Source organism: Rhinoraja longicauda, chromosome 10, assembly GCF_053455715.1.
Source record: "Rhinoraja longicauda isolate Sanriku21f chromosome 10, sRhiLon1.1, whole genome shotgun sequence".
Taxonomy (NCBI): Eukaryota; Metazoa; Chordata; class Chondrichthyes; order Rajiformes; family Arhynchobatidae; genus Rhinoraja; species Rhinoraja longicauda.
The window spans coordinates 15,451,969-15,479,272 of record NC_135962.1 but is presented as its reverse complement, the minus strand read 5'-3'; the positions used below and the strand labels follow the sequence as shown (position 1 = coordinate 15,479,272).

Genomic DNA, 27,304 nt, shown 5'->3' with positions numbered 1-27,304 from the left:
TTTTCATCTCACTACTGAAATAAAGCTGTAATGAGATTTAGGCCTGTGCGATCTTGGTGAAACTCCGATTGAATTTAATTAAGCAAATTACTGGCGAGTAAATACTTTATCAAAAGAGATTTGGGAACCAACATTCTTACAGTGGAATAGTTTACTGGTTAAACATGCGATCAGGATCATGGATTTAGTCTGTCCTATAGACAGTTGCCACCCTTTTCGTGCCAGCTTTAAACATCCTAATCACACAGCAAGGGTCAGCATATGAATGATGTGGCAGCTGCCTTGTGTATTATGCGCAAACTATATTTTAACATAATTACATTGGAGAAAAATCATAATATTTCTTAAAGCAAGAATGTTCCAATTTGTGTTTTTTGTTAGATGATTGGATCATGAGTTACCACTCTAGTGCAAAAATTTCTAAACACCAGTTTTCACTTTTTTATTATGGGGTATTGTGTGTAGATCGATGATAGAAAATTATTTAATCCATTTTAAAATAATGCTGTAACATAGCAAAATGTGGAAAAAGTGAAGGGGTCTGAATGCATTGTGTGTATATATACATATGCAGGCATCTGCTCCCAAACTCACCCTCCCCCAGCACATTAACTTCGGTCAAATTAATGCTATCACTTTCAAATAATGTAGCTATCTTTATTATCATAATACAACTAGGATTTAAAGTACTTTATATACATTGACCATTAAAACATGTTAAAAAGAACAAAACTTCTTCATTTTCATGATCTCTGAATAAGTCTGCGAAACAATATTGCTGCTCTCTTCATGTGTTCCTTTAAAAATAGCAGGAATTGAGAGATATTCAATATATCATAAGTGGAGAACGTTAACTTATCCCAGGTCAATGTGATGTTTTTCCATTCTCTGCACTTTGGTACAGTTCTGATTGCTAGCTTCTCTTATCATTAACACATTAAAACGCCATTCATTTTCCATACAACCTGAAATGAGTTATGGCAGACGGTACAACTAGGAGCTACTGCAATCAAATCAGATCCTGCCACAAGTACACTTACATTCCAACTACATTCCAGTTGAAAATCAAAAGCTGGTCTGTGGACTGATTTTTCCTGTCTGGTCCAGAGGAAAGCAGCAGAGTGCAGCACCTGTTCCGACTGCACCTAATAAGAAATCACTACAATTCACATAGACCAGGCATCAAACTCGCGTAGCCTTCAAGATGCAACTTACAGAGCAGTGTATCGAACACTCGAGTCATTGAGGAATCTTATTTTAAATGTGCTGCAAAGTTACCATTGTACACAGGGTGGAATATTTGGCTCTTTTTCCCTCAAAATAATGGTTACGTTCCTTTTTTATTCCCTCCTTGCAAAGTATAAAATTTTATCTTGTAATAATGGTAAAAGAGTATAATGTAAAAATGGCAAACACCTTGATAAAATTCCAATTCACCTAATTAAAACCAAGTGGTTCCTTCAACATCCTCAGCATCTCTTTCAAAATTCAGTCTGTGCTTTCCACGCCATTACATCTTGATGAAACAAACTGGGCAGTTGTCCGAGCTGTTCCACATACCGCATTTGCAGTTTTGATCAATTACCCAACTTCCACTGTTGTGATCGGGAACCATCACAAATTGCCATGGCAACATATCCCTTAGGACTATCCGGATCTATCACTTTTAGGCACTGTCCAGCCGATATCTGATATAAAGAATTATTTACCTGTACAAATATGAAACAAAGATTACAGTGTAAACTTTAGCATTAAACATAGAACAATACATCATAGGATCGGGCCCTTCCACCCACAAAGTCCATGCCAAACATGATGCCAAGTTAAATTAATCTCCTTTGCCTCTGCACAAGATCCAAATTTAAGACCCAAGAGGAAATCAAAACTGCAATGCTGGAAACCTAATCAGAAATAAAAAATGCAAAAAAATCATTCAGAAGGTCAGGTGGTGTATGTGGAAGAAGAAACAGTCAATGGCTTGGGTCCAGTTCTGACAGGGTGAGTTATAAAACATTAATTGCTTAAAGTCTGCTGAGTGTTTCCAACATATTGTCTTTTTTTTTTGTTAAGATCGAATGTTGTTGAAGTCCACATGAAAGTTAAAAACCAATAAAATGCTTTAAAAAAACTTGAAGCTGCTCCAAATCTTTCATTGAATCTTAATGATACAGAGCACGTGAGAAGAACAGTAGTTCTGAGAATTTGACAGATATGGTCAGCCCTTTCTATCAAGTAGCAAGAAATCCTTGAGAAATTTGCATGAGAAAGTTATTTCTTCCAGGAGTAAAATGGCAACAAAAAAAATTAATGTTGATGTGGAGGTTTAGTGACATCTAATGGATAAAAGAAAGTCTGGCCCCAGAGACTTTAAATAAAGAAAAATCAGGAAAGGATTATGTGAAGGTAAGGGAAGGATGGAAATGGGAAGCAAATGTAATACAAATCTTCTGCTCAGGTAAACAGGAACGGCACCAATAATTATCTATGGTTAGGAGAGATCAAGGAAGTAGGAGGTATGGGGATATGTCAATTTAAGATTTGAACAAAAACATTCAAAATATCTCATAGGAAAACAAAATATTCCAAAAGTGAGGACAGACCAGCCAGAATGGGAAGGATATTGATCAGTAATCCATAAAGAGGAATCTAAATATGCTTAGATTACTCTACTGTAGTTAGCAGAAGGGAGTCAACAACCATCTGGTGCAAGGGGGTGTTCAAGGCCAACTGGTTAAAGTGCCAGAGGCTGCTGTGATTGTGAATGGAAAAGGATAACAAAGAAGGAATTTAATTCTGTGGAGAAAGCTGTTCCAAAGTTTGAGGCTGTCGGCAATGGCATGAAGATAGGATCGATAGAAAATTTGGAAACCCCAGAATTAAGCTCACAGTCCACCAAGTAGCAATTGTCCTTCCCCTCCTGCATCCTTTGATGTCTGTTGTAGGTAGACCATCATGTTGAAAGCACTGGAGAGGTACTCCAAACAACACATCTACCTGTCCTCTCAGGCACCACCGCAAAAATCATTGCAAGCTGTAAATTATGCTACCACTTATCTGCAACCTGCCATTCAGTGATAGAAATAAAATATATTGTGCTACCTTAGTTAGTGCAGTCATATCCTTGTTTAATAAGTCAATAGGGAAGCCATAATATTGCAATAAGTCTGTGCATACCTCCAATAGTGAGAATGTGAAATACACTTTGGGTCAGAAATTAGTCTTACCCCTAAAGTCCACTGCTGTGATCCTCCGCTACCATGACATTTCATGAGACGAGGGGAGTCTGATAAGTGGGCTTCAGATGTGTCCAAACAAAGAAGGTTGGCCAGAATCAGATCATGTTCTTCATTGTAAATCCAAACCTAAAAACATCATCAACAAGATTAAAGGAACATAAAATATATTGTCAATCACGATCTTAGCAGCCATTTACAACGTAATCAAGAAAACAGAACAAATTTGAGTTTAGGATTTTCTGACCATTTCTCAGCTGAGAAAAACAATGTTTATTGAATGTCATTGCAATCAGTAAATCAAGTAAATCTAACATTCTGAACTTAATAAAAGTAAATTTTATTTTATCGCACTGGATAGATGTTCAGTTTACGGACTCAAACTAAACATTTTTACCATTCCAAATGAAAAGATATCCCTCAATCATCAGTAAAGCCCACTCTCCTTCTTACCATGTGCAGTGCCCTCCATAATGTTTGGGACATTTATTTATTTGCCTCTGTACTCTACAATTTGAGATTTGTAATAGAAAAAAATCACGTGGTTAAAGTGCACATTGTCTGATTTTATTAAAGGATATTTTTATACATTTTGGTTTCACCATGTAGAAATTACATCATTAAGAAGAGAGCACTGGTGAGCTTACTAATCGCAAAGGGACTGGCAGGCCAAGGAAGACCTCCTAATGACAGAAGAATTCTCTCTTTTATAAAGAAAAATCCCCAAACACCTGTCCGACAGATCAGAAACACTCTTCGGGAGTCAGGTGTGGATTTGTCAATGATCACTGTCTGCAGAAGACTTCATGAACAGAAATACAGAGGCTACACTGCAAGATGCAATCCACTGGTTAGCTGCAAAAATAGGATGGCCAGGTTATTTACAGGCCAAGAAGTATTTAAAAGAGCAACCACAGTTCTGGACAGATGAGACGAAGATTAACTTATATCAGAGTGATGGTAAGAGCAAAGTATGGAGGAGAGAAGGAACTGCCTAAGATCCAAAGCATACCACCACATCTGTGAAAAACGGTGGTGGGGGTGTTATGGCCTGTGCATGTATGGCTGCTGAAGGTACTGGCTCACTTATCTTCATTGATGATACAAATGCTGATGGTAGTAGCATCATGAATTCTGAAGTGTATAGACACATCCTATCTGCTCAAGTTAAAACAAATGCCACAAAACTCATTGGCCGCCAGTTCATTCTACAGCAAGACAATGATCCCAAACATACTGCTAAAGCAACAAAGGAGTTTTTCAAAGCTAAAAATTGGTAAATTCTTGAGTGGCAAAGTCAATCACCCGATCTGAACCCAATTGAGCATGCCTTTTATATGCTGAAGAGAAAACTGAAGGGAACTAGCCCCCAAAACAAGCATAAGCTAAAGAATGGCTGCAATACAGGCCTGGCAGAGCATCACCAGAGAAGACACCAGGCAACCGGTGATGTCCATGAATCTCAGACTTCAATCAGTCATTGCATGCAAAGGATATGCAACAAAATACTAAACATGACTACTTTCATTTAAATTATGATGCCCTGAAATATGGGGACTATGTATAAACACAGCTGTAATTTCTACATGGTGAAACCAAAATGTATAAAAATGGCCTTTATAAAATCTGACAATGGGCACTTTAACCACGTGATTTTTTCTATTACAAATCTCAAATTGTGGAGCACAGAGGCAAATAATTAAATGATGGGTCTTTGTCCCAAACATTATGGATGGCACTGTACATATGCAAATGTAAATGATGCAACAGCTGCACTTTACTTTCCCTTCCCACCATTCTGTGATTGGTGAATTAAATGTACCTCTTTCAATATAATATATCTTTACTGCACATACGGAATTCCCCTCCAGACTGGGGACACCAAACAGTTTGGACAGTTATTCATTCCACCAGCATAATCTGAGTTTCTGTCACTATAACTCTTTGTTCCATTCTCACTCTGACCTTTTACTCCACAGCTCATGGCTACCTACATTCACCTAATGAAGATGTTCAAGGAAAAAAAGACTATCGTTTGACTAGGGACATTTTCGCCTCGATAACTTTAACAATTTTAGGTCACGATTTAACTATTCCCTGCTACAGTTGATTCTACAATCATATTTTGTTTCTTTTCTTGTCCCTCTCAAAGTCATCCCCCTTGAATTTTATAATTTAATTCATCTAATCTCCCATGCCTTCCTATCCATTCTATTGCAGACCACTCTCCATGAACTTTTTCCACTGCCTATCAAGACTTGTTATGTCTATTTACAGGTCAATGACATGAAACACCAGCTGTTCTCTCTCAAAAGGGCTTAGAGAGTTTGAATATTGAGAGAATTTTATTCCAAAGTAATTTTGAATTTTAGAAAAGTCATACTTAACAACAGCCAATCCCTGATCAACAAAAGCCATTACCTGGCTTATCCGTGAATATAAAATGCAAGCAGTTGCTCACCTGATTTGAATCTGCCCAATCGCAATCTTTAACCACCACTTGTCCTCCTTTTTGATCAGGATATTTCTGGGCAGCCAGACATTTACTTGTCTGTAGGTTGTACAGCTAAGGAGACAGGGATTAAAAGGTGTATGAAAATCGTAACCTTTTCTCCACGATAAAACTCAGATATAATCAACAATTATTTAATATTTTTTAAGCGTATTGTAGAATCTACGTTCAAGTAAACGCTGATGTTAAGTAAATATTGCCACATCTGCAATGCCAGCTAGATTACAGTGCCCACCTAATCAGTATTAATTGAGAAGGTCTAACAGATCCATTTGTTTCAAAAATTTATGTAAAAGCTATCGTGTTCCTTCTGCACGCATAGAAGAGGCATTAAACAAAGCTGTGGAGTCTCATATCAGCAACATCTTTAAAAGAGCAAATGCTTTTGCCCCCGTCCAAATTTATTCATAGTCAAATTCCAATATTTCATGCGAGTTCATTCGTACAAAACCAACAAATCTTCCAGATTATAGCATGTTTCTCCCATTAATATCCCAACTTGGGTTTATTTCACTTTGCTTGTAAAAAAAACCTGTTACACAGCAGTATAATAATATTTGCCAGTGAACCGAGGAAGCATTGCAGTGGAGCAATTGCAGGGAGCCTTGAAATACATAAGCACTCTGGACCTTGGCTCTGGCCGCAAACCTGGCCACGCTTACAAGCCCTAGTATTCCAGACTCTAATGCTGACGCTGGTAGCACACTAAGTCCTCAGTTTAAATCTCAACTCCAGCTTGCTCTCTGAACTCTTCCCTCACCTGACAAGACTATTCATCAAGTCAGATGCCAGCCTCTCAGTACCATCGTAGTTGATGGCAGAGCACACTTGGACACCCCTCCCCAAAAAAGTTGATGGCAGAGCACACTTGGACACCCCTCCCCAAAAAAGTAATATGAAAAATAGGTGAAACTATTTAGAGCAGCTGAAGTGTACGAGTGTCGTTGCAATAAATAGTGTCTCTTTAATACAACAACTTATTTACAGAAGAGCAATTTATAAATTGCAGAATTTTAATCAGAAGATATTGAATTATTTCACAGACCACATTAAATTCAGAGACATACATGAATACGGCTAATTTATCTTTTAAATTAATGCAGTTTTCGGTATCATGCACCATGCTGCTTGCAATATTGATCTGAGATCAAAACTAGTAATGTTCATTAGTTACAAGGTAGTTTGTTGCAGGCAATATTTTAATTAATAGTTAATATTTAATGGAGATAAATGTATTTTTCCTCTGACGCTGTCGTTCTATTGTATTTGTAATCATGAGTGGTGCAATCTTAAATTCATTTAATCTTACAAATGAACATCAGCATTGCAACCAAACTGTTGGTACTTCACCGTGCCTTTTGGATATGGTTATAAATTTTGTCTTGCACTCAATTATTTGAAGGGGAAAATGCCAATGCACCAACTTATAACAGAAGTGATTTTTCTCACACCAATCAAGCTTGTATGGAACATAAAAATACAAATATATAAAAGCACACATAATGCATCCTATAAATTTAAAGAATATTCCCTGAAGTGATATATGAAAGTAGTGTTCTCATTCTATTTTATATGCAATGTAAAATATCTTATCTGCCAAGCAACCAATCTTCAATTGAAAAACCATTGTTCTAATGCTCCAACATGATTTTCAGATATTCTTTTTAAACTGTGTAAGAAGGAACTGCAGATGCTGGTTTAAACCGAAGATAGACACAAAAAGCTGGAGTAACTCAGCGGGACAGGCAGCATCTCTGGAGAGAAGGAACGGGTGACGTTTTGGGTCGATACGAAGAAGGGTCTCGACCCGAAATGTCACCTGTTCCTTCTATCCCGAGATGCTGCCTGTCCCGCTGAGGTACTCTTTTTAAACTAGCAGCTACCAATCATTTATTGTATTTTGTTAACCCTCATCATGCAGTTAAAATTACTGTTCATTACATATAATGAACTTCATTTTCAGTTTATCAATCATGATTAATTTTCCAGCACAAAAAACTTTTTAACAGAAACCTTGTCACAAGTCTAATACATTAACGATTTTGCTGCAGAAGTGGTCGTATCTGTTGCATTGTTCCAGCATTTTCTATTCTTACATTGAGTTTTGGACGTGTAAGTACATTTAGTTTCTAAGTTGAGGTAGATGAAATGAATGCGGATTAGGCAAAAACATACTTCAGGCAAAATACATAATCATACGGGGCTGTTTTACACTTTGTTTTACACTTTGGCTAATATTATTACAAGCCTAAAATAAACACAAATTTCAATTTTTAATGTTTTTCCAATTCTGAACAGTGCTCCAATTTCCTCCAATTTAAACATTTAGAGCCTCATGTAGAACTGAAATACCTTAACATCTTTTGTAGAATCACAATATACTCAGCCAAAAAAAGAAAAATACTACATAGCACAAAGCCCGAGTCTGAAATTTACTCAGTGGTACCTGTTTAGAGACACAAGTTATCCTGCCACTAGAGTTCATGATATGTAACTTACAGCTAAATTGTACCATTAATTCTTTAAGGATCTTAAATTGAACATGTAACTTGTATTTATCAAAAACTGAGCTGAGTAAACAAAAACTGAAATTATATTTTAGCATTTTGAGGGACTGAGAAAAAGCTCTACAAATGCTGAATAAAACACTAGAAAATGTTGTGTCTGGTTGGTGACTTCCAAGATTAGTCAATCCTAAATGGAGCCAATTTCAGACATAGGCTCTTCCTCTTGCATTAATACACATCAACTTTCCTATTAATAAAGGAAGATTAAGGAAAATCAATTATAATCCTATTGCAATGTCTATGAACATTTTCGGTTATATTTCATTTGCTTCATGTGCGTAGTTTCATTAATCAGATTTAGCAATCCAAAAAGTAAGCTTTCAACAGAAGCAAAATATTCTCTCAAAGCACATAACACCTAAAGTTTCTTGTACTTCAGTTCATGTACAATAATTTTAGACACTACCAGGAAAATAATAAACAAACTGGCATCAACTGAAATGGCACTTGAATGAAGCCAAAAAGAAATTCTTCATCGAAGGCATGCTAATTTACAATTTCACTATTGACGGGCCAAGTAAAGAAAAGGGCCAAATGGAAATAGAGCAAAGAAAACTCAAATGATAAATGGGATAAACAGGAAAAAAAAATTGTTTCCATTTCCTCATTTTTATATTTGCAATCTATTTTAATATATTTGAATCTTGTCTCGTGACCCTTTGAACATTAGAATTGCATTTCCCTGTAATTTCATATTCCTAAGATTGTCCTAACGCAAAAAAAAACACAAGCAAATAGAGCAGCATTCTTCCTGTTTCCCCAATTGCATTCTCAATTTTAATATATTCGGAGATGGAAATATATTATTTACTTGAAAGAAAAACATGCACACACATACAATTCATTTGTTGAATCTTACCCTTCCCTGTTGCAATATTTTAGATCGCTTGGGACTTTTATTAACAACTAGTGCCTGGTCAGCTTTACTTTTTTCATTTGGCCCATTAACTTCCATTTCTGGGTAGACATTGTCTAGATACCACTTGAACGATGTACAGTTCAGCTTCTTACGCACGTCTAAACGTTCACTGATGTCACCATAACTTTGTTTCCTCAATTCTGGTCTCAAGGATAAGAATTGTTCCTGAAATGCACGATACAATTGTATGCATTAGTACTAAGTAACAATAGATGGATTAGAATGAGCCCAGACAGATACTTGTCTTCAGATTTCCTTCCCAATTCGCCTAAACCAGATTTACTGCACAAATTTCATTAAGAATTAAGTAATCAAAGCATGCAATAAGATTTTATAAATATAGGTTATTACTTACAAATTATTAATTATTCAAGGCAATTTTCAGTTTTAATTAATACTGTAATTTTCCTTCAATATAAAAATGACTAATTTGTTACATCTGCCTTGCTTTTTTTACCCCAAAGAAGCCACATCATATCTCATCAATTATGAGAACTATGACAAATAAATCACACTTCATCACTTATGCAACTAGTATCTGGAGATTCTTAACCCTGAGTGAATGATTGTGGATTAACAATAAGGTGAAAAAATTCTGAGACATGTAATGTAAACATGGAACACCCATAATTGTGAAATAAATAGAAATTTTAAGTTTCACACTTCAAAGCAACAGAGTGTTTATCTTCCATCTTCACCAAAATAATTGAAGCCAAAATTAGAATTTGAGCTTTGAAGCCCCAAGCCAATTACTAGTGGTCTGGGGCAAAGTTGGAAAACAAATGACACATTGGAATGTTCTAAATGATTCAGTAAAAAGTTACTGCATCAGCTATCTGAATTTGTCCCAGTTGCAAGTAAGCCTGTTCCTTCTAAAGTTAGCTAATCTCATCTACTCAGCAGTGTATTCAATTGTATTTCAGCAAGTACAATCCTGTGAAAATATATACCTGAATTCCATGTGATTACAAGGTGGTGATGTCATTGTTAGTTTCCCTCTAGTTTAATAAAAACTTCCACCAGATATTTATAGTTATAGATGATTATCCTTCAATTTACAGCTCTAAAAAAAAAGGTAGAGGTCCAAAATTTGTAGTTTAGAAAATCTTACTGAAGAACTCTGATTTGCCTTTGGTGCAGTACAAAACTAATAATAACTTCTGATATTCACACATATATATCCAAAGTGGAAATTGCTGTTAGCAATATCCCATATGGGGGCACTATGTAGATGCAGACACACAATCAGATTTACCAAGTTGTTGCCTGGATTGGAGGACTTCAATTATGGGGAGAAATTGGATACTTTGGGCTTGTTTTTCCTAGAGTGTAGGAGGCTGTATAAGGACCCAATGGGTGTATATAAAATAGATTTAAAGGTGAGAGTAAGGAGTATTTAAAGGAGATCCAAAGGGACACAGACACATACATAACTGTTATTTACTGGAATGCATTGCCTGGGAAGGTGGTGGAATCACATATAAAAATCACTGAATAGAGACAATAGACAATAGACAATAGACAATAGGTGCAGGAGTAGGCCATTCAGCCCTTCGAGCCAGCACCGCCATTCAATGCGATCATGGCTGATCACTATCAATCAGTACCCCGTTCCTGCCTTCTCCCCATACCCCCTCACTCCGCTATCCTTAAGAGCTCTATCCAGCTCTCTCTTGAAAGCATCCAACGAACTGGCCTCCACTGCCTTCTGAGGCAGAGAATTCCACACCTTCACCACCCTCTGACTGAAAAAGTTCTTCCTCATCTCCGTTCTAAATGGCCTACCCCTTATTCTCAAACTGTGGCCCCTTGTTCTGGACTCCCCCAACATTGGGAACATGTTATCTGCCTCTAATGTGTCCAATCCCCTAATTATCTTATATGTTTCAATAAGATCCCCCCTCATCCTTCTAAATTCCAGTGTATACAAGCCCAATCGCTCCAGCCTTTCAACATACGACAGTCCCGCCATTCCGGGAATTAATCTAGTGAACCTACGCTGCACGCCCTCCATAGCAAGAATATCCTTCCTCAAATTTGGAGACCAAAACTGCACACAGTACTCCAGGTGCGGTCTCACCAGGGCCCGGTACAACTGTAGAAGGACCTCTTTGCTCCTATACTCAACTCCTCTTGTTACGAAGGCCAACATTCCATTGGCTTTCTTCACTGCCTGCTGAACCTGCATGCTTCCTTTCATTGACTGATGCACTAGGACACCCAGATCTCGTTGAACTCCCCCTCCTCCTAACTTGACACCATTCAGATAATAATCTGCCTTTCTATTCTTACTTCCAAAGTGAATAACCTCACACTTATCTACATTAAACTGCATCTGCCATGTATCCGCCCACTCACACAACCTGTCCAGGTCACCCTGCAGCCTTATTGCATCTTCCTCACAATTCACACTACCCCCCAACTTAGTATCATCTGCAAATTTGCTAATGGTACTTTTAATCCCTCCGTCTAAGTCATTAATGTATATCGTAAATAGCTGGGGTCCCAGCACCGAACCTTGCGGTACCCCACTGGTCACTGCCTGCCATTCCGAAAGGGACCCATTTATCCCCACTCTTTGCTTTCTGTCTGTTAACCAATTTTCTATCCATGTCAGTACCCTACCCCCAATACCATGTGCCCTAATTTTGCCCACTAATCTCCTATGTGGGACCTTGTCGAAGGCTTTCTGAAAGTCGAGGTACACCACATCCACTGACTCTCCCTTGTCAATTTTCCTAGTTACATCCTCAAAAAATTCCAGTAGATTTGTCAAGCATGATTTCCCCTTCGTAAATCCATGCTGACTCGGAACGATCCCGTTACTGCTATCCAAATGCTCAGCAATTTCGTCTTTTATAATTGACTCCAGCATTTTCCCCACCACTGATGTCAGACTAACTGGTCTATAATTACCCGTTTTCTCTCTCCCTCCTTTCTTAAAAAGTGGGATAACATTTGCTATCCTCCAATCCACAGGAACTGATCCTGAATCTATAGAACATTGAAAAATGATCTCCAATGCTTCCACTATTTCTAGAGCCACCTCCTTAAGTACTCTGGGATGCAGACCATCAGGCCCTGGGGATTTATCAGCCTTCAGTCCCATCAGTCTACCCAAAACCATTTCCTGCCTAATGTGGATTTCCTTCAGTTCCTCCATCACCCTAGGTTCTCCAGCCCCTAGAACATTTGGGAGATTGTGTGTATCTTCCTCAGAGACATTAAGGATAGGCATTTAAACAGGCCATGTACCCTAATGCAGGCAAATGGGATTAGTGTAGACAGACAAATAAGTCAGCATGGAGTTAGTGGGCCAAATTTCTGTTCCTGCGCTGTAGGTTTCAATGACTCAGTGCTTAAATGAGATTAAAAACAGGAATTATTTCTGTTCCAAAATCAAAGAAAATTAAATGCCAGGAATCTTTAAAAAGTACCACTGAAAACTGAACCTGAAATGGAAAGCAAACCAAAATCTGAAAGCATGGAAATCTTGTAGATATTTGAAAACTAGACATTCTAAAGAAATCTTATTCATCAAGAGTTTGATTCCAACTGCAAGGTGAAAAAGGATTCCATGTGCAGTGGAAAATCTTAATAATGGGGACAAATCAACAACTTGAAAAATATATTCTTTGCCTCTGCAAGAACTTTGCAAAAATATTTCAATTATGTCTTTAAGGTTCAGGAAAGTTGAATGAATTGATTTTTATTTTCTCTTGATCTTCTGGTTTCCTGCATCACCAGACCTATTCCTCAAACAAACAGAATCCAGGGACTATTCCCAGCTCAGGTCTAATATTTTCATTGATAACTTATTTACAAATTTCTATCTCCATGAATGGATAGATTGTTTTTCTTCATTAGACTTGAATGATTTCTATTTTATTCAGAGAGACTAGAAAGCAAGGTGCATTGGTATGGTTCATCAGTGAAGCACAGTTCAACATTAGAACACTATTCCATTCATGACTGTCAGATACAAATTCCCAATTCATGCTGAACTCCATTCATTCATGAAAATGTTTGCCAAACAGTTTCCATATAAACCAATGCCCTATTAGCGTTTGGAAAAGCACAGGACTTCAGTTCAAAATTTAGTTACTAGGTTCACAATAATGCAATTCTAGAGGGTTTTTTTGATAGTATACAGTAACTTATTGACAAGTCCTTGGTGAAATAAAAAGTGCAATAAAATTAAAATAAGGATGCATGCTATAACAGTACTCCACTAGTCCTGACCACCCCTTCTCCAGTTAGTTGGAGACAGGGTGGAAACAGGCCCTTTGGCCCAACTTTCCCACGATGACCAACATGCGGGATTTCTCCGAGATCTTCGGTTTCCTCCCACACTCCAAAGACGTACAGGTATGTAGGCTGGGTAAATGTAAAAAATCCCAGCTTCTATACTCTATACTTCTATACTCAAAACCCTGACCGATGAAGGCCAATATGCCAAAAGCCTTCACAACCACTTAAGATGCTCCTTTACAGAATCCTGTATCTGCACTCCTAGATCCCTCTACTCTATAATGCTCCCAGAGCCCTGCCATTCACTGTATCTCCTGCCCTGGTTAGACTTCCCAAAATGCAACACTTTGCACTTCTCCCTCTCCTATTAAACTCCACTCCAACAACTATTCCTCAACCCACCTGCCCAACCGATCAAGATCCTGCTGCAATTTTTGACAACCAACTTTACTATCTACAATACCACCTGTTGCAATTTTTGATAACCACCTTTACTATCTACAATACCACCCACTTTAATGTCACCTGCAAACTTACTAATCATAAGTAGACACAAAATGCTGGAGTAACTCAGCGTTACAGGCAGCATCCCTGGAGAGAAGGAATGGGTGACGTTTTGGGTCGAGACTCTTCTTCAGACACAACCTTCCTACACAACTTACTAATCATGCCTTATGTTCTCATCCAAATCATTGACATAGATGATAAACACCACTGGGCCCAGCTGCGACCCCTGAGGCACAACATTAGTCACAGGACTCCAATCCGAAAACAAGATTTACAGCAGGTTCTGTCTCATTATTGATGATCGGGGTGCAGGATACCAACATTTACACGGAAAGGCAAGTCCCAGAGCAGAGAATGCTACTTCATCCCATGTCTGAATCATTGCCCATTTCAAAATTTATCTTTCAATTTAGGTTTAGCCACCTTTCCTGCAAGTATCCATCCTCCTATTTATGCAAAGTATTTTTCAAAGTGTCATAATGCAATCTACAAATTGTATTGTGTTATGTCTTCTACCTTAAACTAGGATTGATGAATAACATTTTGTTGTTTAAAAATACCTACCTTGTATTCGTCCATCCAGACTGAGGAAAGTCGCAGAGAGTTGTAAGCCATGGTATCGACTCTCCCTGGTGAGCCATATGGACGCCATTTGCGGAAAATATGTCCAACACGAGAACACGGTACTATTTTCAGCTGCCCACCACACATCCAAATCTGAGCCAAAACGTTTGAGTATTTTTGTTAGACACAGGTGAAAATTCTTTCAATTTAGTTAGAATATATAACCTGGTAGTAACTAATTCTCTAAAACAGATTTAGGACAATTATAATGGGGTGGGGGATGGACGGAGGAATAAAGCATCTATATTAGACAGTTTCATAAATACATGATAATTTAATTTTCACTTGCTAATGGTAGGCATAATTATCGATCAAATTGATAACATAACAAGGTGGGATACATATCCTGCAAGGAACAGGTAGATTGCTAATTTATTTCATGGATGTCCTTTGTATAGATTTTGCAATGACAAAAATGCTGGCAGTGACAACACTTGCAATGTAATGTAACTAATAGAGATGTGGGCCAAAATTCTTGGAGTAAAAGAAGCAACATTACCCTAAAGGAAATTTCCAAGTTTTCCCCTCCCCAAATATCCATGCCACTGTCATATTGCCCAAGTTTATTGAAGTAATCCTGGTTCATTGCAAACAGTCCTCCTGCCATTGTAGGTGATCTATGGGAACAAGAACATTCTTTGAAATGTTATACCTATGCAACCGAGACTATTTTCTAGCTTCTTTTGATACCTGTAATCCATGCATTCTGTTAAAGCACAATGCATTTCTTCAAATGGATCACTCCATAGAAAAATAATTGAAAATAAGTATCAAGGTTCATACTTGAATGGTTCAGTTGCTCCATTAGGTCCATTCAGCAATGAAGCAGGCACAGGATCCCATTTGAAGTGCAGTCCCCAATTAAACCCGCCTTTCACTAATGGAGATGAAGTATAGCTTAGTGTATCAGCATTGATGATATCGATTAGTGGGCACACTACAGTGTGGCGATCCTCTTTAATTAGAGCCAGAAGCGGTTGCAACCACATCTCATTGACTTCACAATGACTGTCAATGAACACCAGTACATCACCTACAAAATTAAAACAAAAAGTTATAGCATTTATCAAACTAAGTCAAAAAGTTGGGTGCTGTCTATACAGAGTTTGCACGTTCTCTCTGTGACCACGTGGTTTCCTCCGGGTGCTCCGGTTTTCTCCCACATCCCAAAGTGTTGGTTTGTAGGTTATTTAGTCCTCTCGAAATTGTGCCTTGTAGGTGAGATTGAACTAATGTATGGGTGATTGTTGGTTGGCCTGGATTGGGTGGGCTGAAGGGCCTGTTTCCACGCTGTATCTCTAAACTAAACTAAAAGCTTCAAAAAGATTCAGTTCAAGAGCACTTCACAAAGCCAAACCACGATGACCACAGCAGACTCAAACCACTGAATATACTTTAGGATTGCAATGATGGAAAGTTATTCACCCAATTATCGCCCGAAAGATCTACATAGATCTCTAGGTTCTTGATCTATAGTATTACAAGCAAAAGTAAACTGAAACGATTTAGTGTGAAGTGGGAGTCAGGATAACAAGTTATTTCTGAACACTAGAGCTTAAATAAAGCTGTGATTTTTGTTTTCCATTGTGTGCCAAAAGGCCTGTCCCTGTGCTGTACTTTCCTGTGTTTTTCTAAATGGTCTTACTGACCACAAAAAATGACAACAGCAACCAGACCAGTTCCTTTAATGTCCACAAGGTGGTTCCCTTGATCCTCCTCCTTGAACCTAGTGAAGATATTTCTAGTTTCACTGAGTCTGAAGATCCATGATTTAGACCCAGTGACAATGAAAAAAAGCATATATTTCAGAGTCAGCATGGTTAATGACTTTGAGGAGAACAGAAGGTATTGTATTTCCATGTGTCTATTGCCTTTTTTTCTTGGCAAGTTTTGGATTTAAAACATACAAATAGAGTAGCCTAGATGAATAACTCCAAAGCATTTTTTGTAGAGGCAGTAACAGTGAAACAGTGATGGAGAGAGTGAAAAGTTAGTGTGGTGAATGATGGTGCAATCCAAGAGCTGCTTTTTCTTGGACAGCACACAACTTCTTTAATGTTCCGCCCCAATTACCCAGGCAGGTGGAGAGCATTTTTAATCAATCTCCCAATACACTTTATACATGGTGAAAAGGCTATGGCGATAGGTAGATTGATAATTGTAATGAAGATGGCCATTGCCTATCATTTGCACGACACTAGTGTGTTTGCCATACATCAGACCCTGCCTGAATATTGTCTGGGTCTCACTGTGTGCACAGCTGAATTTTTTGAGGACCTAAGTGGAAATGAGCATTATGCAGTGAATGTACTCTTCTGGAAGGTTGTTCACTGAAAATGTTTGCATGACACTGTCATGAAGAATTGTTGCAGCATTGCCCTAGAGCTGAGATACTGATATTTCATCGACACTTTTGTTTAAACATTGACTCCAGCTGTTATAATATTTTCTCCTTGATGCCCAGTGACTAGTCTTTCCAAATGTCATTGATGCATTGCTCAGTCAAATGATGCCTTGATGGGCAGTTACTCTTTGAGATTCGGCGCTTTAACCTTCAATCCATCCCCCCACTCCCGACCGCTCAATGTGCAAATCATTAGATGAAGTAAAATCACTTGAATCCTGATTCATTGATACTAACTCAGAAAAAAATAAAAGCACCATTAAACAAATATCAAGCCATTGCATTCCAAATCTGGTACCTGTTGCATGAGATGAGCCAACTATTCTGCTGCGTATTAGTCCTTCCCGCATTACATTCCTTATCAGCTTAACCTTTAGATGATTATCAGCAATATATTGCTCCAATTCATCTTTCAATTCAACTGAAAGAAAAATGGAAAGCAAAAAATTCATCTGAAGGAAAAAAAAACATATGAACTGTGATGTAATTAATAAAGACTTGGGCACAACATTTAGATTTAAGTTTTTTCTTAAATTACTTGAAAGTAACCAGGATGCTAGGAACACAACTCGGTGAAGATGGGAAAAGAATAATATTCCCTTACCGAAATCACTCCTGTCATCCACTAAGATAATTTCACGCAATAAGTGTACAGGAGTTCGATCCAGAATGCTATGAATGGTTCGAAGCAGTGTTGATAATGCTTCGTTATAAAAACAGATAATGATGCTTGCAGATGGTAGATTGACGGGGTAGTTTTTTTCTTTACATCTGTGAAGAAAAAGAAAAAACATTATACAATAACACTTTCCTAATATACCTTCATTATTTCGCTGAATAAAGTTATTTGCCATTTGCTACAAAATGTAATCATCTATCATTCAAATGTATCGTCTCGGAATATAATTCAACTTGATGAAACATTGATTTAATTTTATATGTTCCAGAGATCCATTACAAAGATGAACTTGAAATATTATTATCACCCCTTCCACTCTTGAGCCACAACCACAATTATGTTTAAACTTCAAGCACAACATTAGGCAAAGATAACTTTACCCCTATGCAATGGAATACAATGAGATTTGTTGGCTGATAATTCAGGACAGGTTGGGTAACACAGATAAGACGTAAATTTTGCACGCTATAGAATTACAATAGGCATTAGATTTCATCATGCCATCTCCCATTAAATAACATTTTATACTAATAGGCTCGCCCCACATTTACATGTCAAGAGTTCCTGTAACAATGATTGGCATGATGATAGGATACTGTGTCTTTTAATGAAACAAAGCTACTTTGACCTTGTACTTGATTTAGCAAGCGAAAACAGCAAGATTGTTAATATTTGCAATAAGCTGTTATTGAATGGATCTAAAATAATTCCTATTGTGATGTATTTAGTCATATGCAAATAACACTTCTCATTGCTCATGGATAGAAATTCACTTGAAAACAAAATACCAAACAAAGCAAAAATACAAAACAAAACAGCAATTCATCAGCATCCACCATAAAGCCCTTCCTTATTAAAATCAAATCATGATATTCATTGCATCTGGCTTTTCACCATAATTACCATACAACAGATCGGCCAACTGAAGTGAACTTTGACTATCATCAAATATCTATTATTCAGCGGCATCTCATTATTATGTGAAAATTATGGAGAACATTTCTCTGTAGAACAATGTGCAAATATGTACAGCTAAAGTTAATGTAATATCGATTCAAATTTTATGAAGCATAATTGTTTTAATTAAAAAATCAGACTTCATGTAGAAATTAAAATTATGACACATTCATATCACGTTAAGGAAGAAAGTACTGAACATGCCTTGGGTCTCTGGTATCAGGTATGTCCCGATGATAGCCCAGGCGATTGCTGATGAGCAAGTTGAATGCATATTTCTTGTACCCCATATCCCGTATCTCTTGATCAGCTCCATTGAAGATTCTTCCTGAAAGAAAATGTACTCAGAAAGATAGGGAAAAAAATGGATTTCATATTTTGCATATTTGCATAATTGTATCTGACTGTCTAGATTTCTGCAATTTTAATTTTTTAGCATATCAGGAATTTTGCTGCAAAATTTAATTTGACATTTTGAAAGTTCATATGCTGTCCATTTGAAACTTCTTGCCATTCAGCTATACCAAAGAATGAAGAAATGCAAAAAATCTGAAGTAAACACAGAAAATGTTGTAAATATTCAGTATCTGTGGAAAGAGAAATAAAGTTAGAAGTTCCTCTGTCAGAACTAGAAAACAAGTTAGTGTTGGGGTTTAGTGAGGATGGAGAAACAATGGAAAGCACAAAATACAAAAAACACGAAAGCACAAGGTAATGCAAAACCAGGATTGCCTAGGGGGCAACCTGTAAACAAGGTTATACAGTTGATAGGTTAATGCAGACAGTTAGAGAGTGACAGTACAAGCAAACAAAAGTCACCCAGAAGAGCCAGTGATGCTAATGATCCATTAGCTAATGGGGAGAGGAAAACTGAGTGAATATCACAGATAGACCAGCCAATAATAAGAAAGGAAGCAATGTCTGAAATTATAGAAATCGATGAGTTCTCAAGGTTGTAATATGCCCAGATGAGGTGTTATTCCTCATAGTTACATTGAGCCTAGTCACAACAATACAAAAGGCAAAGGAGACAATGTATGAACCATTAGAAAGGCAGGTAGCAGGAAGCTCAAGGAAGCCTGTGGGCTGAATTAGGTAGTCCAGAAAGTGAAGACTCAATGTACTTTGGCTTCTCCAAAGTATACAAGGACAGATTATGAACATCAAATGCAGCAGAATAGATTGGAGGGTAAGTAAGTATGGACAATGGGCTCCCTGGATGCTGGGAAAGGAACAGTGAGAAAGTCAGGCGTGGCATCTTCAGCAGTTGCATGGGAAAGTGCCATGAAGAGAAAAGTCGTTGGGGACTGAGGGATCTTGGGAATTACGAAGGGGACTACCTCTTTAGAGTGCTGAAAGGAGGGGGGCATGAAGATATATTTGATGGTTGAGAGTGGTGGAAATTCTGAAGCATGATCTGTTGAATGCAAAGATAGTGGGGTGGATGCAATGACCAATGGAACACGATGCTTTCTCTGTCCAGGAGAGGGCTTTAGAGCAAAGGTGTGGAAATAGATGTAGACATGGCATCTCTGGACTAATCTCTCTATCAACTTTTGTTAACCAAAAACCAGATAACTTGTTTACAGCTTAATCCACAACAATCTGAGAAGTTAACTGTTTCTCTTTCCAGATACTACCTGGCATGTGTTTACATCGTAGCAAGACCTTTTTTTACTGCATTAAAAGCAGTGACTAGTTACCAATATCAAAATTCAATTTACAAATTTCTAAACTATTGTTCTTTCTTGACACCTCCAAGATACCTCACACGCTCTTCAACTTTCAATTCCTAGACCCCCATTGCTTCATCTTTTCCATGGATGTCCAGCCATTCACACCTTCATTCCCCACAAAAAAGGTCTCAAGGCCCTCCAGTTCTTCAATGAACAGAATCAGTGCCCTCTATTAACACTCTCTTCCACCTGGCAGAACTCCCCTTCAACCGCTTCTCTTTTGATTCCTCTCCTTGCACTTCAAATTAAAAGTGTAGCCATGGGCCCCAGCTATGCCTGCCTTTTTTGTTTGTTACGTCGAACAATCCTTACATCAACCATACACTGGCACCATCTCCCAATTCTTTCTCTGCGACATCGGCAACTACAATGGGGCTGCCTACTGCACCAGTGCAGAACTCACTGATTTCATTACCTATATCACTAACGTCCATTCTGCCAATCAAATTCACTTGGATTATCTGACACCTCTCTCCCCTTTTTTAGATCTGTCTGCATCACAGAGGACAGAATATTGACTGACATCTATATACTCTCGTTTGTTTGTTTGTTTGTTTGTTCCTGAACTACAGCCAAAGCGGTACACGATAGTGCGACAATTTTAGGCCCACCTTACCCACCGTTGTCCCTTTGGTGCTAATGGAAGAACTTTCATTGAAATTGGTGTTATATTTTTAAGGTTATTCACATTTTAAAGTTTAGATCTATCTCCTAGGGAAGGAGGGAGGGTGAGGGAGGGGGGAGAATAAGGGGGGTTGAGGGGAATGGAGTGGGGGGGAGGAGGGGAGTGGGAAGGAGAGGAGAGGGGGAGGGAGTGGGAGGAGGAGAGGGTGCTGCACCAATGCAGGAGAGGTTTGGGCGCAACGGGTCCATTTGGTCTCGTCCGACTAACTCGGATAAACTCGGCAACTCAGTTATCTGGATTAAACCTCCTCTCCCCTCCCCCCCAATCTCTTGCAAAGACACTATCTCCTACTCTCAATTTCCCCGTTCCTGCCATATCTTCTTCCAAGTTGAGGCTTTCCATTCTAGGACATTGAGATGTCTTTTTTTTAAAGTAAATCAGTTTCTTCCACAGCTGTCATATATGGATTCCTCACCTGCGTCTCCTGCATTCCCTAGTTCTACTCTTGCTCTCCATCTCCCCAGATAGACAATAGATGCAGGAGTAGGCCATTTGGCCCTTCGAGCCAGCACCGCCATTCAATGTGATCATTGCTGACCATCCAAAATCAGTACCCCGTTCCTGCCCTCTTCCCATAACCCCCCCCCCCCCCCCCCTCGACTCCGCTATCATTAAGAGCTCTATCTAACTCTTTTTGAAAGCATCCAGAGAATTGGCCTCCACTGCCTTCCGAGGCAAATTCCACAGATTTACAACTCTCTGGCTGAAAAAGTTTTTCCTCATCTCCGTTCTAAATGGCCTACCCCTTATTCTTAAACTGTGGCCCCTGCTTCTGGACTCCCCCACAAGATATAACAAGGGTAGAGTTCTCCTGGTCCTTAAACCTCACTCACCAGCCTCCATATCCAACACAGCATTCTCTGACATTTTTGCCACTTTCAACATGATCCCACCACCAGTCATCTTCCCATCCCTACCCCTTTGCACAGAGACCATTCCCTTCACAACTCCTTGGTTCACTCATCCCATCCCACCCAGTTCTATCCTAAGCTCTCGGGACAATTTACAGAAGCCAATTAACATACCTACTTGTACATCTATGGGATGTGGGAGGAAACCAGAGCACCTGGAGAAAACTCACGTGGTCACAGGGAGAACATACAAACTCTGTACAAACAGCACCCATAGTCAGAATCAAACCAGGGTCAATGGCGCTGTAAGGCAGCTAAGTCCACCACTGTGCAACTGTGTAGCCAGCTGTTGTTCCAGCGCTCTCATGAAACTGAATGGATTCACTGGAAAATTCTTCATTTTATTATGTAACATTTAAAAAGGTGAATTAGAAAGATGAAGTTGGGAAATGTTGGGATATTAACTCCAGAGCAACCTGCAATGTTAACTATTTCTCTTTCCAAACATACGGTATGACCTCATGAATGTTTCCTGCAGGTTGTTTAGTTCTCAGCAAAACACCATTGGAATAACATCCAATAATCCGGAAAGTAATCTGGTTGGGCACCAAAGTCCCGTATCTTACTGTAGTCAGATGCTATCTATTGCTATCGACTGCAATAATTTCCACGGTCCAATAAAAAACATTGAGTACCCAGACTTCCCAACATTTGTTTTTACAAATTCATAATTTTGTTGTCCAAAATTCAGAATTTTACATCAAAATTCATAATATGGCGCGTATGCAACTTTTCAGCAAAAAATAGTATGCACGCCAAATGCGCATACGCGTTGCACTACAGTCATGTGTGAAAAATGACTATTATTTCCAACAGTCTGTAGTTCTTGGACTACATGTACAATATCAGGCTTATCATGAGTATATTCTGCTATTTATAGAAAGGTTATTGAACAGAGATACAATATACAATACAATATATCTTTATTGTCATTGTACAAGTACATTGAGATTAAAAATGCCACTTCCATATTGATGCTATAAAATAAATAAAACACGGTGAAAACAAAAAACAACAAAAAGATGGGAGAAAAAAAAGAAACAAGGTAAAATGCAAATAGGTTCATGCAGGGTCAATTTTGCCAAATGACCATGAGGGCAGAGACAGATCATGGGGGGCACCCAGCAGGTCCGATTCAGAGCAGCTATAGCTCTAGGAATAAAGCTGTTTCTTAGTCTGGATGTGCGGGCAAAGAAGGCCTTGTAACGTCTGGCCGATGGAAGTAGTTCAAACAGACGGTGGCATGGGTGTGTGGAGTCCTTGTAGATGCTGGTGGCTTTCCTGAGGCAGCGTGTGTTGTAGCTGGTAGCTGTATCCCAATGATCCTCTGCGCTCTGCAGATGACTCGCTGAGGAGCTCTCCTATCCGCTGCCGTGCAGCTGTGATACCACACAGTATGTTAGTATGCTCTCTGTGGTGCAGCAGTAGAAGGTCATCAGCAACTGTTGGGGCAGACCAGCCTTTTTCAGCGTCCTCAGGAAAAACAGTCGTTACTGTGCTTTCTTGACCAGCGCAGCGATGTTAGTGGACCATGTGATGTCCTGTGAAATGTGTGTGTCCAGAAACCTGAAGCTGGACACACTCTCCACTTTGTCCCCGTGTTTTTACAACACAAAGAAAAAATTGTTTTGTTCTGTTTTTTCTATTTTGCTTTTTCCTTACACATCCTAATTCTCTTGGTATTGAATAAAAGATCAATGGTCATAAAATGTATGACTAAGTTATGAAGAAAGAGTTGATATATGCTACTCGACTAAGCATACGGAAGGATTTCATAGCGCGAGTCTGTGACCGTGCTAACAAGGATTGCAATACAATGCATCGATATTGACCATCCGAAAACAGTCAGTAATTTCGATCTGGCACAGCGTTTCTCAATCTTTTTACCCTTGCGGAACCCTTGAAATAATTTTCATGTCTCAGGGAACCCCTATATAAAAATTTGTCACGTACAGCTCCTGTCCACTGACCACTAAAGGCCCTTTCACACTGGCGCCATATAGACGTTGCTAAATATATTCCCTATGATTATTATACTTTTAAATGATATAACAGGTTGAAGACTTTATTATAATACCCAAGAATTTTCCCAAAATATGCCTTGTGTATAATAAAATTATGAATATGAAATTAAACACAAAAATGACTCAAAAATGCATTTACATATGATTGGCAAGGATGTGCATTTCTGCTCTACATTGGTTCTAGTCCTGGGGAAAACAAACCCACAAATGACCACTAATTGCAGTAATTTAGAGTATAATGTCAACTTGCTTATTGAAGTACATATGCAAGTACTTGTTGAAGTAAATTCGCACATTAATTGATAATCAGCCCAAAAAGGTGGCAATTGGCTTTTCTGCTGTGTTTTATATTTTACCCCATCTTAATTAATTAATAGTTATATAATCTTGCACTTAAGTTTAATATTTACTTATTACAGTTCCACCACTGATTTTCTGGCACTCTTGGTTCCAGAGCTTTGCTGGTTTATCCAGCCGGCCACAGAAGTCGGCTATGGGGATAGATGTGCTGGCTCCAGCTGGGCTGGAGCTCCGCCGCAGGTTGCAAATTCAACCCACCAATCAGCCATGGAAGTCCCGAAGAGATCGAGATTGGCTGCCTTGCCCAGTCTGGATGCCACATTTTCAGGGAGACTTGCAGGGCGGGGGGATTTCTCGCGGAACCCCTAGCGGCCGAATTGACAAAATGAAATTACCGACTGTTTTGCGGAAAAATGTGAGGCGAAATCGAAATGGCGGAAATGAAATAAGAAATCGGAAAATTTCCGTCAAATTCGGAAGGGTTGGAAGGGGTGTACCCAAACAGTTTGCACAATCCACTTCGCTTGAATGCACAAAGCCCAACAGTAAACTATAAATGGGTTTGAACAATTACACAATGAATGGTACCAATGACTTTAAGATAACCAAAACTGGGATTCTGTAAAAGTTTGTGATTTGAATATATTTCTTTGCACATGTACATAAATGCGCTGTCCGACACAGGCCACTTACTTACCCAGGTCTAGAGATTCTTCAAATTTCTTGAATTCTTTGTGAACAGGTTTCATAAACTTCTCACCTTGCTGCAGAAATTCAGGAAACCATTTTTGAATATGTGTAATTGGAGGCTGGAAATTCTGAGCGACACCTGGATTCCCCTGGAAAGGCACATTATTCAGAGTGTATTTTTCCCAGTTTAAATTGAAATAGATGAACAGGAGGAAAGTCCAAATCAAAGAGGAAAGTAGACATCCATAACAAAAATAGTGGAATCTTATACCACCCATGGTACTCCAGCATCTTCAGAGTCCCATTGTTCTTGATCTGAAAGAACCAAAAGCAGCAAAATTTGAATTTTCTTAATCCAACAAAGGTAAAACAGAAAAGTCTGTTCGTAATTGAACAAAAGTCTTGTGTTAAGTGTCTGAAATCAAAAGGCAGTACACCCACATCGATGGTAATAAAATACAGTCCCATCACATAAATTGGATTATAAAAAGACTATTAAATATCACTTTGATCAGCAAAATAGCCCGTTTTAATGGGCGTGAATTTAACATGTCAATGCATGACTAAAGCAAATTGGCCAAGAGTAAAATCCATACCCCCATCACAAATCAACAGATGTATGAGCCCATTCAGGAAAGCTCATGGATCTGAACGTGTTCTCTCTCTCCGCATGTTAAGTAGCTCAAAACTCATACATTTTTAAATGGACAACCAGGCAATGGAGTCAAAAGAGTACCATCAGTCTCAATAAAACTGCATCGCTATCCTGCAATGTGGGCAGACGAAGCCCACATTGTTGATACGACGGCATGATAAATATTCAGACACCAACTCTGTTCCGTGACATTTCCTCAATTCCCGAAACCTGTTCAGGCTCGATGTTCAGAATCGCAGTCTTTCTCCTCTATGTTTAACAGAAACACCGGCAGACTTTCACCATTTCACAATATCTTGAAAGCAACCTTAAAATTGTAGGAAACATTGAAAAAAAAATGTTTCTCGTTACATTCTCTGCTCCTCGTTACATAGACAACATCAGTCAGGCGAACGACAACAAACAGAGACAGCAGAAGCAGAAGCAGCTTCATAACTTCTGTTGCCTCAAACGCAAGGAGAAGAAGACAACATCCAGCAGTCTCCCAGACAAGCTGACAGCATCGGCGCAGGCAAGGCTTTGATCGACAACGTTGCCAGCATTTAACCAGCTGCAGTAACAACCAACGAGGCCAATTTCTATTGATGCCAAGTTCGCAGAGACTTCTCCTAACCAGCTCCGGCGGAGGGGTTGAACAAACAGGCAGACATCACCGGCAAAGGTGCACAAACCTTGCCCGTGGAGATAAGCCACACAACACACTGCTTCTCAACCGCTACCCCAACCGGGCGCTCCCTCACTCGTCGGTCAAGAGGGGGAAAAGGGGGGGGGGGGGGGAGACAGGCATCGCGCACGCGCGACTGGAGTTGCCGCTGCCCGGCTGCCAGCTCGTGAGCGCGCGCTGCAACTAGCAACCGCCGCGAGAGCGCGCGCTGCAACGAGCAACCGCCGCTGCTGCTGCACTCGCCTGATCGGCCGCCGCATTCCACAGCAAAGCCCCTCGCGCTGCCCCCTACCCACCCTCTTCCAACGGCAACTCAGCCACGGCTCAGACCGCTGTCAACAGGGAGGTGCGCTCTGGTGGGGAAGGGAGGGGCCGCCGGGTGATCGACAATCTGCGAGCGAAGGAGGGAGGGACGGAGCGGGGCTACATAACGGCGTCACCGGGAGCAGGTCGCAGGGCTTGGAAGTGGCGCAAGTTACCCTGAGCTGACCTGGAATTTTATAATGCCCCAGGAGAACAAAACCAACGTTTCTGTAAGTGGAATAGTGCGTACTGTAGCACCCATTTAACTCCAGCGAACAAAGACACGTTCCTACCCCAGTGAGTTTGAACAGAAGTGCTTCTGCAGAGTGATACTCGTACTGAACTGTATACAAAAATGAATTTCACTGTACCTCGGAACGTGTGACAAAAAGTACCTTACCAAGGGTCTCGACCCGAAACGTTACTCATTCCTTCTCTCCAGAGATGCTGCCTGTCCTGCTGAACTACTCCAACATTTAGTGTCTATCCTCGGTGTAAACCAGCATCTGCAAATCCTTCCTACACCACGTATTATTGGTTTATTTGTTGTTTATTAAGGAATAATATTTAGGGAAGAAATATCTATCCTTTTAGGTAGCCTATTTTGTATTATATTTCAGATCTTTATCCCGACCCCAGCCAAGAGTTCAGGTATACCATAGCAACATAGAAAATAGGTGCAG

At 39.3% G+C, this 27,304-nt stretch overlaps 1 protein-coding gene across 3 annotated transcripts; it reads right to left on the bottom strand.

The window, feature by feature from the left end:
* Positions 1–643: 643 nt before the first annotated feature.
* Positions 644–26,701, bottom strand: LOC144597223 (polypeptide N-acetylgalactosaminyltransferase 11-like). Of its 3 annotated transcripts, none has more exons than XM_078406255.1 (12): positions 26,562–26,701; positions 25,007–25,314; positions 18,858–18,981; positions 17,622–17,788; positions 17,316–17,438; positions 15,397–15,646; positions 15,113–15,230; positions 14,554–14,706; positions 9,172–9,396; positions 5,695–5,799; positions 3,225–3,362; positions 644–1,709 (listed from the first exon to the last, which is right to left on the bottom strand). In XM_078406255.1, the coding sequence occupies exons 2-12, from the start codon at positions 25,275–25,277 to the stop codon at positions 1,578–1,580; spliced, it is 1,806 nt and encodes a 601-aa protein (XP_078262381.1). In that variant the 5' UTR covers positions 25,278–25,314; positions 26,562–26,701; the 3' UTR covers positions 644–1,577. The 3 variants fall into 3 exon arrangements, with proteins under 3 accessions (XP_078262381.1, XP_078262382.1, XP_078262380.1); XM_078406256.1 differs by having other exon boundaries at positions 26,615–26,689; XM_078406254.1 differs by lacking the exon at positions 26,562–26,701 and adding an exon at positions 26,326–26,476.
* Between the last annotated feature and the right edge of the window lie 603 nt (positions 26,702–27,304).

Bases quoted from the DNA above. Each gene is read 5' to 3' on its own strand.
- LOC144597223 (XM_078406255.1), bottom strand. From the start codon at position 25,277: ATGGGTGGTATAAGATTCCACTATTTTTGTTATGGATGTCTACTTTCC. The intron at 17,789-18,857 runs GCATGTTCAGTA...TTTTCTTCACAG, and splicing joins CCTGATACCAGAGACCCAAG to ATGTAAAGAAAAAAACTACC. The intron at 1,710-3,224 runs GTAAGACTAATT...ATATTTGTACAG, and splicing joins CACAGCAGTGGACTTTAGGG to GTAAATAATTCTTTATATCA.